The sequence below is a fragment of the Amaranthus tricolor genome, chromosome 8 (genome assembly GCF_026212465.1).
Source record: "Amaranthus tricolor cultivar Red isolate AtriRed21 chromosome 8, ASM2621246v1, whole genome shotgun sequence".
NCBI lineage: Eukaryota > Viridiplantae > Streptophyta > Magnoliopsida > Caryophyllales > Amaranthaceae > Amaranthus > Amaranthus tricolor.
The window spans coordinates 22,723,109-22,736,595 of record NC_080054.1 but is presented as its reverse complement, the minus strand read 5'-3'; the positions used below and the strand labels follow the sequence as shown (position 1 = coordinate 22,736,595).

Below are 13,487 nucleotides of genomic sequence, written 5' to 3'. Positions count from 1 at the left end.
TTTCATTCTTTCAAATTTTTTTTTATGCTTTTAGTATTCGAGTATGAGTTTAAGTTTTATTATATAAGAAGATGAAAAACCAATCGGGCAACCTTTTACGACATTGAATAGACAATAATTAGTTTGTTCCAAAAAGAATTAATGCTTTTGAAATAATGCCCAAAAAAACACAATAGTCATAACATAAAATTAAGATTAATAGATATATATAAGAGTTTCATAGGTAACGCGTCAGAAAATATCAAATACATGGAACTTTTATATGACGAACATGCTTAGAGGGAATGCACTCGAACGAGCATTTATCTTAATTTTTTTAAATATTTTTAGTTCAGTTATTTTAAACTAGAAAGACTTAAGTTTAATTATCTTAATTCTTAAACCAGCAATATAATAATTTTCTTTGCGTTAATCACTGTCCTTATTCTTGGTTTATTAATTTGATTATTTCATTTAAAATTCTCAATCCACAAAATTGTACTTCTAATCATCTTTTTACTTTAACATCCACTCAATTAATTCAAATTGTACCAATATTTTTCTTTGTGTTAATTACTAGTCCGTCTCTTTGACTATATTTTTCTTAATTATTTTATTTGAAAATTTTAGGTAAACAAAAATTTATATGACTATGTCTTTTTTAATTATTTTATTTGAGAATTTTTAAGATAAATAAAAATTTATAAAAAAAAAAGAGTACATAAAAGAAATAAAAAAACTATAATTAAAAAATGTTATAATTAGTCAAACTATAATATCGATATTTATTGTGATGCATTATCAAATTTCCCTAAAATATTGATATTGAACAACAACCGGCATTGCTATTGCCTATTAGAGGTGTGCTTGATGCTTAGACCCAAAATCTACGATTGGAATCAGACATCTGATATTAGCAGTTTAGCACCTCTCGGGATCTTTACTCAACACATCTTCAATAAAACGACCAAGCCAATCATAAGAAGATCCACCAATTTCCAAAGCTTCCCTTCCCTTATTCTTCATTTCCCTTGCTTTACTTTTCATCTCTTCATCCAAATTCATAACTTTCTTTATTCCATTCTTAATCTCTTTAGCCTTCACAACAAAATTACCCTTTTTAGTGTTCCATACATATCTATAATCCATCCTTATCTCCACAGAAATCCCCAATTCCTTTACCAACTGAAAAGCATTCAATTGTTGCTCTGCATAAACTGGCCATGTCGCCATTGGAACCCCAAACCACAAACTCTCTAATGTCGAGTTCCATCCACAATGTGACACAAACCCACCAATCGCCGAGTGGGCTAATATCAATGCTTGTGGGGCCCACCCAATGATTTTTCCTCTGTCAGCGGTACCTGTTGAAAAATAACCCGCATGAAATCCACATCATAAAATTTGAAAGGGATTGACTAATATATACTTGATGGGCTACCTTTCCTAATATCCACTGATTTTAAGATGGAAATTCATCGAATTTATATGCCAAGATTTGAAAACAATAAGTTTGTAGAAATATAATTCCCAAAATAAGCTTCTGAAAATTTAATATCTAAATAAGCGTCTTCATGCTAAAGCTGAAGTCAAGTATTTATTCGTTGTTACTAATAGCAAACCAAAAAATTTAACTTCTTTGACCAGTTTTTTGTTTGCTGTTAGTAACAACGAACAAGCCTCGACCTTAGACTCAGACATAAAGATGCTTATTTTGGAAATTATTTCCGAACCTTAATTTAGGAAATTTTTTTCTAAAAAGGCTTTTTATTCTATTTTTCTTTATATGCAGCCAACTCTTTGTTACTGCATCAGCTGGTCTTGAACGAGACCTTATAATAAGACTGTTAATTTAGGCCTGCCCAATTCGCACGTGTAACAACCTGAGCATTTTTTTTTATTTTCTGGAAAATTTTCTATTTTGTCGTTAAAGGTATTAATTTTCAAAATTGATACCTTTACGGTCAAAATTGATAAATTCCCAGAAAATAAAAATATTATTACACGCGCGTGAAATGGGCTGGCCCACACTTCGTCTTAACTTGCAAGGATCTTGTCCAAGTTTTTATGTTAGTGTATCTTGTGGTATGCAAGCCGGTTAACAAATTTATGGTACCATCTATAAAACCCTGAGGCAAGGCCTCCACAAAGGTCTCGTGCAAGCTTGGTGCGCCGTATTTCCCTTCACTTGACGGCGGTTTCCGTAACGACCAAAGGAAACGGTGACCTGAATCATCTAACCCTTTCGCAATCTCTTTAACTTGTTCTTCATCGAAACTTCCCATGCTTCCAAAACAGAGAAACACAACCGACGATGATGGTTGATTATCCAGCCAGTCTACTATAGACTGTACTTCATCTTCCTCATTGGACTCTGATCGGATCTTCTCATCGAGATCTAAAATGGGTCCCACGGGAAAAACTGTAGGGATTTGACCCATTTCAACTTGATCAAACAAAGCTTTGAAACCAACCCTTTCGAGTTCTACATATGAATTAATCAAAATCCCTTTACATTTTCTAAACCTTCTAGCATGTTCTAGAATCATCGAGCACCCACCTTCTACTTCGAGAAATATTCGCGGGACAGCTTTACCCGTAATTTGATTCTCCAATCCAGGCATATTAAAAACTATATCGGGATCACTGAATTTAGTTGCTATATCAATATTTTCAAGATCCGCCATATTTTGAAAATGGAGCATGAGATTCAGAAACCCAGTTCCAGAAGGGAAGAAGATATAAGACGGGATGTTGAGATCTGTTGCTATATCGATCATGGAAGTGCATAACATGTCGAGAATGAAACCGATAGGGGAGGATAACCCGGCCATAGTCCGATCAATTACCGAATGTTTTACGAGTGGGTTATGGAGTTCGATGAAGTTTTTTAAGTAATTAGGGGTGGTGGGATCTGGTGGGTTTGAAAGAGGAGGAAGAATGTGGAAGGTAAGACGAGTTGGGTAGGGATTGTGATGTGATTGAGAGTGAATGTAGGATTTGACCATTGATAGATTCAGGGGGACATTGATGACGATGAAGAGTATGGAGATGGTTTTGTTGCGTTTTAGGATGAGTTTGGCTAGTTTTACGGCGGACATAAGGTGGCCCATTCCTGGGGTTGGGATGAACACTAGCTCTGATGGTGCTCTGTTCTTGTTTATTTCCATTGTTGGTTACTAGATTAGGAAACTTGAATGTTTATGAAGAAAATGTTCTTTTTTGAAATGGGGTTTTGGATGAAAATCAATGTGCAATTTAGACAAGTAACTATATATGTAATGATAAAGGACAATGGAGGTGTATTAATATAAGGATCCAAGCTGATTGTCACTTGTCACTTCCTAATATTATAACTGATATCGTCTCATACTAGAATTTTTATTTATATTAATAATTTTTGTATTTGAAAATTGAGTTTTATAAACGTCATTTCCTAAGAATTGTGATGGGTTTGATTTTGACCTATTTACTTTTAGAGATGAATAAAAATTGAAAAATTTCTAAAAGTTTTTGTATAATTTTAAAAATTATAATATTTTTCTAACAATTTTGTATTATTAATAGGCAAAATATACTATATAATTTAATATGGAGGCCCCTAATTTTTTAGACTATGTGCGTTTAAACATATTGAATATGTTCAGAACCTCCTCAATTCACTTCCCCGGTTGTAATAAAAAATAATCTTTACACTAACACAAATCAAACAAGATACCATTTGATTATGTTTTAACTTCATTTTACATTTTACATTTTAGAAAATTTCATTTCTTGTTCTCCGAAAGCATTTTTTTATTTATTTTATATTTGTTGATATAAAATCTTAGTTTTTAAATGTTTTTTTACTATGTATGATCCTCACATATTTTCTAATTTTTACTAATTTTATTTGACATTTTTATGATGTTTTTGGTCTTCATATGTTTTTCACTAATTTTATTTTAATATTTTTTAATGTTTGCAGAGGCTATATTTTTTTCAATTCACTTTATTTATATATTTGTTAATGCTTATAATCTCTAATTTTTTCTCTAATATTTTCATATTTAATAAAATAATAGATCCACTATGTAAAATTTTAACTTTTTTTAATTCTTGTTAAAGTCGAATAGAACCGAAACATATATAAAAAAGTTAGACAAATTTTTTAATAATGCATTTATATTAATTCTATTTAAATTAAATCATGGCTGCATCATGCTTTTACTAGGAAGGAAATGAAAATGGACATGTGGAATATGGGTCAAATTGATGACGTCACGGCTGAGGTGGGAAGGGTTATTTCTTAACTCTTATAGAAGGAGGAAAAGTGATAAATAGTTAACACCTCACAGTCACACTTGGTATACGTTATTATCAGCTAAATGAATAGAGTATGCCACTTGCAATTTTATATATCTTTCTGCCTTCTGATCGTACTTATTTTATAATTAGATTATACTCCCTCCACACCAATATAAATGTCATATTTGCTTGGGTACGGATATTAAGAGTGGTATAGAGTCTATTAAAAAGGTGGTAGTTGGATAAGTAGTGAAAGGTAATTAGTGAAGAGTAAGTAGTGAAGGGTAATTAGTGAAGAGTAAGTAGTGAAGGGTAATTAGTGAAGGGTAAGTAGTGAAGGGTAATTAGTGAAGGATAATTAGTGAAGAGTAAGTAGTGAAGGGTAATTAGTGAAGAGTAAGTAGTGAAGGGTAATTAGTGAAGAGTAAGTAGTGAAGGGTAATTAGTGAAGGGTAATTAGTGAAGAGTAAGTAGTGAAGGGTAATTAGTGAAGAGTAAGTAGTGAAGGGTAATTAGTGAAGAGTAAGTAGTGAAGGGTAATTAGTGAATAGTAAGTAGTGAAGAGTAATTAGTGAAAAGTAAGTAGTGAAGGGTAATTAGTGAAGAGTAAGTAGTGAAGGGTAATTAGTGAAGGGTAAGTAGTGAAGGGTAGTTGGGTAAGTAAGGTATATGGGGTATATTCATAATTACTTGTGTAAACTAAGGATATTTAGGTAAAAAAAAGATTGACAAAAATAGAAATGTGACAATTGATATGGTTTTGCCAAATAAGAAAATGTGACAATTATATTGGTGTGGAGAGAGTATTATAATATAAATTATAATAAAATTAAGTGAGATTTTATTTGATTTGTCTTAATAAAAGTGTTTTGGAGCGAAAAGTTTTAGATTTGCATGGACAAAGGAATCCTTAGCTGGGCTTTATGCCTTTATGTTAGTGTTTTGTTAACAAACTTTTACAATGAAATCTAAAACATTTATTAAGTAGAGTAATGCCACTTAATTTTTATATTTTTAATATTAAAAAATAAAATAATTAACGAATCTCTTGGCTTGATTTTATGCTTTTTAGTTATAATTTTGCGATTTAAATCGTAATTTTAACAATATTGGAGGAAGTAATGATGACTTTTTTAATTAGGAGTTAGTAAAAATTATAAAAAGTTGAATTTAGTAGCTATTTTGACCACCAAAGCAATGCTTTAATAGGGACGTCTCAAGTCTCAACTAGTAATTTAGATAAGAAGTAAGAATTTTCACTAAAAAAATAAGAGTCATATCTCCCACACGTGTTAATCATAAAACAGTCATAATAGTTAAGTGTTTCAATTTAATCATTAGAAAGAAATAAAAAGAGTAGGAATTAAGTTATAGGGATATAGTTGATTGGATGGGTTAAGGCCTAATTTAGTATTTTTGTGAAGTATTTTTAAAATCGTATAAAAGCGATAGAATCATTACATTTTAGTTGTGATTCTACAATTCTATATGATTCTATTTGCTATTCTAATTGATTCTGATTTTGATATCGATTTAAAACGTTATGGTGTATTTGAATTGTAAAATCGTACGATTCTAGTTGCAATTCTACGATTCTATACGATTCCACTTATGATTCTAATTGATTTTAATTTCGGTAACGATTTAGATCATTAGGGTGTAGTAAAATCATACAATTCTACGATTTAAATCGCGATTTTAACAACATTGGATGAAGTACGAGCTGGTAAAGAAATCAAAAAAATTGAATTTAATAGCTATTTTGACTACCATTAGCAATGCTCTAATAGGCAATTCTCCACTCTCAAGTCAACTCTCAAGTCAACTTGTAAAAGGGAATTAAGGACCTTAAGATTTATTTTTCTTTTTCATTTTCCACACTATATTTTCAATTAAGGACCCATCTTCAAAGCTGCTCAACCCGTGCCACAAGGCTCGACCAATCCAATAGTTTCAAGGCCATCTGCTCGATCAAACTCAATGCCACTCGACCAACCCCTGTCTCGCTCAACTGGTCGAGCGGGCTGCAGCATGCCACTGTTTTATTTTGCGATAAATGTTGCAGCTAATTATTAGGGCTGGGCCCTTTCCTCATTTACTCCCATATGTATACGTGTATAAATAGAAGTCCCTACTTAAATTAATTTTATAATATAATAGCTATATTTTATTTTATTTTTTTATTTATTTTAAAAGCTTCATAAATATTCACTAGATGGCTTCACAAAATAAATTCAACAAAATAAGCCTTTATTCAATCTAATAGTTTAAATATTAAATAAAATCTTTAAATTAATAACAAAATTTCAAACGTTAATATTATTAATTAGTTTTAATAATCTTAGTTTACGATGGTAATCAAGGAGCTTAAAATCGCATTTGTTACAGCTCGACCTATCGAGTGAAAGTTCGGGGATGTTCTATTTTGTACGACAATTTCATATCAGTTCATGCACATCCTTATATCTCTTCTCCTGGTTCTAAAGCCTATATAAGGCTATTGTATATCCTTGTACATAGAGAGTGTTAGATCATTTATGTATAACAATTGGGATTTGAGTGGAGAGCCACAAACATATTCTTAGGGTTTTAGTGAGAGGTTTTTGGGATTTGATCTACTCTCTCATTGTGATCAACTCTTCTTATCAAGAGTGGATTATAGTTTATAATCAATACTCTAAGAGGCAATAATATTCATTCAATTGTTACGGGTGGAGTTTTATAGTCTAATATCACATTGATATTAGGATTTTCTCCACTTCCCAAATCTTGTGTTGTTTCTCTTTGTTTTGCAATCTCTGTTTTTGATCTTTGTTGTGTTCTTTCTTGGTTTATTTGGATCAAATTTTAGTAGATTCTAATTTTAAAAATGGTCTGCCACTTTCTTTTAATCTTAATTTATACATACATTTTAACGATCTTTCAATTTCATCAACACAATTTATACTCTCTCTCCATTTATTCTCATTATTTATTTTTTTTAAAAAATAAACTTTTTCTTTGTCTTTGCTTTAATTTTAACCGGACAGAGAGACGAATTCTTTTCTACACATGGTCCAAACAACTTGACACCATCAATTACATAGTAGATTGATACTCGTACAATAACAATAGGAACATCCACAACTTTAATTGACATTATTTTTCCTTGTTCCTCAAGAATATACTAGGTATTAATGTGTAACATTTAACTATTTCTCAAACCCATAATTTTATCATCCTTATCAAAAAGAAAAAAAAAAAAAAAAAAAAAAAAAAAAAAAAAAAAACCAAAAAAGAGTTGATATTCATCCCATCTCCAGGGATGGGTCACTTGATCAACCACCTAATCGAACTTGATCAACGCATCACAATGCTAATCATAATCTTTCACCTTCCCGTTTTCAACATCTCCAACATCGAAACCTATTTAGATTCACAATTACAATAATTAAACCCAAATCAAATCAAATTCCTCGTAAGATTTAAAGAGCCCAGGGCGAAACTTAAATTTGAATCCTCATGATATATCTTTTTTTTTGTTTTTTTACTTGGAACTTTATAATAAAAATATCACAATGAGATATAACTAAAATTATACGTATCAAAAACTATACTCACCTTAAAACCCATAAAAAGTCAAATGAGACTCTTAAAAAATAGAAGGGTATCTATAATACTGAATTTACGTACCAATAAATATGAAATTAACACAAATAAAATTAGTCAAATAAACACATAAGCAAAGCACAATAAAAAAGGAACCAAATCAAAAATATAAGAAAAATTCACATACTTATTAAATTTATAATTGTAGAAAAAGAACTCACAAAAAATTTAAAGTATTTATTAGGAAAATTATAGAATGCTTAATGAATTAAAGTCCACTTAAATCTTGTGTATGTCCGATTGTGCACACTATAATATAATTATTGCAAGTATAAATGTTTAAAATAATTAAACATTGTACTTAACACAAGTATTATGACCTAGTTTAATGGTTAACAATATTATCTTTTACACACTACAAAAATTATGGCGTATATTTACACTTTATTCGCGACACTTAATTAAATGTGATTAGTTCATTTCATTTTGAGACGCTTATTAAATGTAGGGATAATGACAACACTTATAAGCGTACACTATAGGTTTGTGTTCATCCTCATAAAGACAAAATTACAATATTTATTACTGCCTTCCTCGTCTCCAAAACCCACCGGATCCATCCTCGGAAAACTTCAACCGGACTGTCGTCGAGCTCCAAAAGCCGCTTGTTGAAATGGCGGTTCTAAATCGGTAACACCTAGAAGAATCCAACCCGTGGCGGCTTTCGTCTTGGACATGTTATGTGTCACAATGATTGATATTGCGAACAAAATTGGTGTTCCTTCGTACATTTACTTCACTGCAGGGGCTAATCTTTTGAATCTTATGCTTCATTATCAGTCGATTGTTGATGATAAGGAGGATGATTTGTTGTGTTTGTTTGATGATTGTAATGCTAGGTTAAACCTTCCTGGATTTAGGGATTTGGTACCTGCTAAGGTATTACCGCGTTTGATGCTCGATAAGGATAGCGAATGGCGGACTTTTACCGTCGAGATCGCTAGGAGATTCAGAGAAACTAAGGGTATTCTTATAAATACCTTTTAATGAACTAAACCCATTTGCCATTGAAGCTTCTGTTAAGAATGATTTCATTGTTTATCCAGTGGGTTCTATTTTAGCTCTTGATAAAAATGGATCCCAAGAAAATGATGATGATGATGATCATCATCAATCTTCCATTATGTTGTGGTTAGATGAACAACCTTCATTGTCAGTGGTGTTTCTTTGCTTTGGAAGTATGGGAAGTTTTGATGAGGTCTAAAGTAAGAGAAATGAAAAACAAAAGTAGAAAGCTTTGGAACATGGAGGATTATCTTTTGATTCCTTGGCTCGATTTGTACCACATTTGTTTGAAAATAAACATAGGAATTTAATATTAATAATTTAATTTTTTACTTATTTACCGTTAATAATTTCATATTAAAATTTTTTTTAATAATCTAACCTTTATTATATATTTGCCCGTAATATACCATATTCTTAATACTACTAATAGCCGTAATAGGTAATAATAAAATATATTGCTAGCAAGTTAAGACAAAAATTAGTTTATTTATAGCGAACTAAAGATAAATGTTGAATTATTAGAAAATAATATAAAGATGAAATTTTTTTTTCTTGCTTACGAGTAAATTATTAAATTATTAATGTTAATTTTTTTAAAATAAAACTTACTTCATGTATGATTTTCAATGTTAGTTGATCCATTAAAAAAATTTGTGTTAGCCTTATTTATGATTTATTTTTATAAATTTTATTTTTACACACATTGATGATAAGATAATGGGTTTTATTAATAATTGAATAGAAACCTCATACTCATCTATAAGTGTAACACATCTTAAATAAAACAATCAAGACATCATCTCTATTGGGCTGACTCGTGTACATTTAGTATATCAATGTGATCACGTATAACTTTAAAATAATTAATTATAAAAGTAGATTAACCATATGGATTCGATTGAATGATTTGCCTAAGGGATGTTGGAAAATAAAAAAAAATATTCTAACTTTGGTGTTCTCTACAACAAAATAGTGTTCTTTCAAGTAAGGAGTTAATCTAAGCTAAATCATATCCTAACAATTAACTTAATAAATTGCAGTCATGTTGTTATTTATCTTGTATTTATTGTCTTATATTTTTTGATCTCTATGAATAAGAATGTTATTGAGTGATTTGTATAATCACAAATTTGTCAATCAACTCTAAGGTAAACGGTTGATGTTATTATGCTATTTCAATAAGAATATTAAAATATGCTATTTGATGTTTAATTTGTTACTCAATCTGTCAATAAGAATATAACTATGCTATGTTGATCTTTATTTTGTTAGTCAATTTATCAATTGACTTTGTTAAGCAATTCATCAATTGCCAGAAAACGGACTACACTTTATTATCCATTGTTAATGCACTAGTATTTTATTGTGATTGACAGTAAACGAAGAAGATAGTATTATTCACATCAAATTGCTAGTGCACTTTATCAAAGCTTATTATTCACATCAAATTGCTACCTTTTTTAAAATTTTTTTTTATCAATGTTTGCATTTTTTTAAAACAAAAGATCACAAGGATAATGCTATCTTCAATTAGAGATAGCCTTGCACATTGCATATTTGTTAAATTGTTTTTTTTTTTTAGAGAATGTTTGTTGAATTTGGTAATGGTAAATGTGGGTTTTTAGTTGGTTTGACAGGTTTTTTTGACTTTAGTCATGGTAAAGTCAAACAAGTCCTATGGCAGCCTCAACCGATTTGCAAACCAAGGATAGTGGTTTCGACAAACATCTTTATTCATTTTGACTTTTGAACTTGATTGAGATTTTTGGTTCTATGTAGAAGTATTTTTTGGACGTTTGACTCTTTCTATAAGACTTGTGGAATTTTTTTGAATTTGTTTAACGCACATATTTGTTTGACAAAACAACATTATCCTCTTGCAGGTTTGGAATTACCAAACCAAAAGCATGTAGGTTAGTAAAACTATTTAACTATATAAACACCATTTTAAAAATTAAGTTTTAGAAAACACTAAAGTTGAATTTTATTTTATTTTTCAACCTCAATAGACAAATTACTTGATTCGATCTCATATATAACGAGTTGAAAGAGACTCAAACAAAATTATCGGGATATTAAAAATTGAAAAACATGTAGTGGGTTTAAGACAAAAAGCAAGTATATAGAAATGAATATGTGAATGAGAATGTATGATAAAAATATCTGCCAACTAAATAGTAGTAGAAACATAAGAGAGTAAATATTGGTACAATATCCAACGGCATCACCAAAAAAAAAAAAAAATATTCCACGTATGAGCATTGAACTTTCGGTGGTAATATTTTTATAAGATTTTTCCATGTGATAGCATTCAATTTATGCCTTATTTAACTGCCGTAGTATTTTCCGTTAAATTCTTGTCAATTTTCGTTTAATTTACCATTTTGACGTTTCTAGCCTTATTAAGTGTTGGTTGTTATCTTTATAATTTGTCCTAAACCATTTTTATGTTTTCAAATGTTTAATTCATCAACGCTTTCAAATGTTTAAGGCAAATTATAAAGATAAGAACCTACACTTACCAAGAGTAGAAACGCCAAAATGGTGAACTAAACGAAATTGGACAAAAATTTAACGGAAAATGCTACGACAATAAAATAAGGCATAAATTGGATGGTACCATGTGGAAAAATCTTACAAAAATGCTACTACTGGCGTTTCATGAAAGTTCGAGGCTACAGTATGAAATTAAAAAAAAATTACAATTAACTTTAATATATTTTGTTATTTGACAAATAACAAATGTAGACGTGTTCAATTTGATAATCAATTCGATTTTGGATGAGTGTCGATCAATATGTTTAATGTTCATTGCGATTAATTATCAAATAAATGACATGATGGGCCAAAGATTTTTATTTTCAAAAATGTATTGACTTGAATTAGCCAAATTAAATGGGTAATGGATGATCAATTACTTGGTTGAAATTGTTTAATGGAGAAAATAAGAGGATTTTGAGATTTTTTTTATATCTTGAATAAGATTTGGACATAATTTTGGAAAATCAGATAGTTTTGGAAATAATATCAACTATCTCGTCTAATAGGTCTTGAAATAAATATTTTTTTATTTCTATGAGTTTGACGATAAATATATTTTAGTTATCTTTTTTATCTTGCAAGTACTTTGAATTTATCTCCATTAATATTTTTTTTGGTCCTTTTCTATACACCTGGTCTTATTTTTTGATACTTTTAATTATATCTGCACAATTTACTTATTTTTGTTATTATTTTTTAATCGCACAATACTAGTTATTGACATGTTAATAGCTAATAGCCAATAGCACTCGAGGACTAGGGAGTAAGCAACAAGCCCACAGGCCACGGCCACCAAGACAGTAAGCACTAGCAGTAAGCAGAGCCCAAGATGCACAATCACGGAAAATTTGAAAAAAATAAGATTATTTAACAGCTTAATTCCCAAAATAAGTTTCGTGAAAACTTATTTCCCAAAATAAGCTTTCGTACATCAAAGCCTAGTCTCGGGTAAAATCGCTGTTACTTACAGCGAAAGAGGAAAAAAAAATTAAAAGGCCAAAGTCGCTGTTACTAACAGTGACTTTGTCCTTAATTTTTTTTTTATGAACTAAAGTAGCCGTTGTTAATTAGAAAAATAGCCGTTAGGAACTTGAAAATAGCCGTTGTAATGATGCTCTATAAATAGCTCCATCATTTCCCATATTTCATTATATCCATTCTACATCATTCTTCTTCTTTTCAATCAATTTTTAAAGGTAACATCAGGTATTATGTTAGTTTTACTCTCAATTTATAAATGTTAATACTTTTTTTAAAGTTCACTTACGTTACTATATTATATGTATTATGTAGATGTCAAAGGAGCATTATATTGAAGAGCTTTGTGATTGTGGTTATGAAGTTGAGATTAATACAGATTGGAGCGACTTCGATCCTGGGTGCGATTTTGTTGCTTGTCCTTTTTACTTGGTTGAAGGATTAGGATGCGCATACTTTAGATGGATTGATCCGGATGGTACCAAATGGCAGAGACACCTAATAATACGGCTTGAAAAAGAAAAACAAGAGCTTAAAGATGAGGATTGTAATCTCAAGAGACAAATAGATGATATGGCACATAGGAAAGAAGAGACTGAAAGGATTATGAGAAAGTTTAAGAAGCAATCTTAGTTAGCGTCGGTGGTTTAAGTTAACGAATGAACTATGTGATTTGATATGTATTCGTTGAACATGAATGAAATTGTGTAGAATTTTCGAGAGCATTTTTCCTATTTGAATATGATTGTCTGTTTTTTTTTTTGATTAAATTCATACTGCATTCTTGGCGGAATGATTCATCGCCGAAAACTCTGAGTATCTAACATCATTTCATTCATAATAATAAATATGTAATAATACGATAAAAATATATACATGTACATATATATTACAATTTATACACAAAAGACCAAATGTTACAAATATTGAGTATGTACAAATGTTCAATATATACGGTGAGGACCTGGCACCGTAGTCCGGGCACGTTAAGTCAACCTCCTCAAGATGAACGTCGGGGTGATGAGGAGATGACTCGTACTCGTACG

General features: G+C 30.3%; 1 protein-coding gene across 1 annotated transcript; it reads right to left on the bottom strand.

Moving 5' to 3' along the window:
• Nucleotides 1–706: 706 nt before the first annotated feature.
• LOC130821029 (anthocyanidin 3-O-glucosyltransferase 2-like) lies at nt 707–3,292 on the bottom strand. Its single transcript, XM_057686630.1, has 2 exons — nt 2,096–3,292; nt 707–1,343 (listed from the first exon to the last, which is right to left on the bottom strand). Exons 1-2 carry the CDS (start codon nt 3,147–3,149, stop codon nt 901–903), a joined length of 1,497 nt encoding a protein of 498 aa, XP_057542613.1. The 5' UTR covers nt 3,150–3,292; the 3' UTR covers nt 707–900.
• Nucleotides 3,293–13,487: the final 10,195 nt, after the last annotated feature.

What these genes read in the sequence shown, in the direction of transcription:
- LOC130821029 (XM_057686630.1), bottom strand. Translation starts at nt 3,149, where the DNA reads ATGGAAATAAACAAGAACAGAGCACCATCAGAGCTAGTGTTCATCCCA. An exon ending in GCCTCAGGGTTTTATAGATG is followed by an intron (nt 1,344 to 2,095) that starts GTACCATAAATT and finishes ATTTTTCAACAG; the next exon opens with GTACCGCTGACAGAGGAAAA.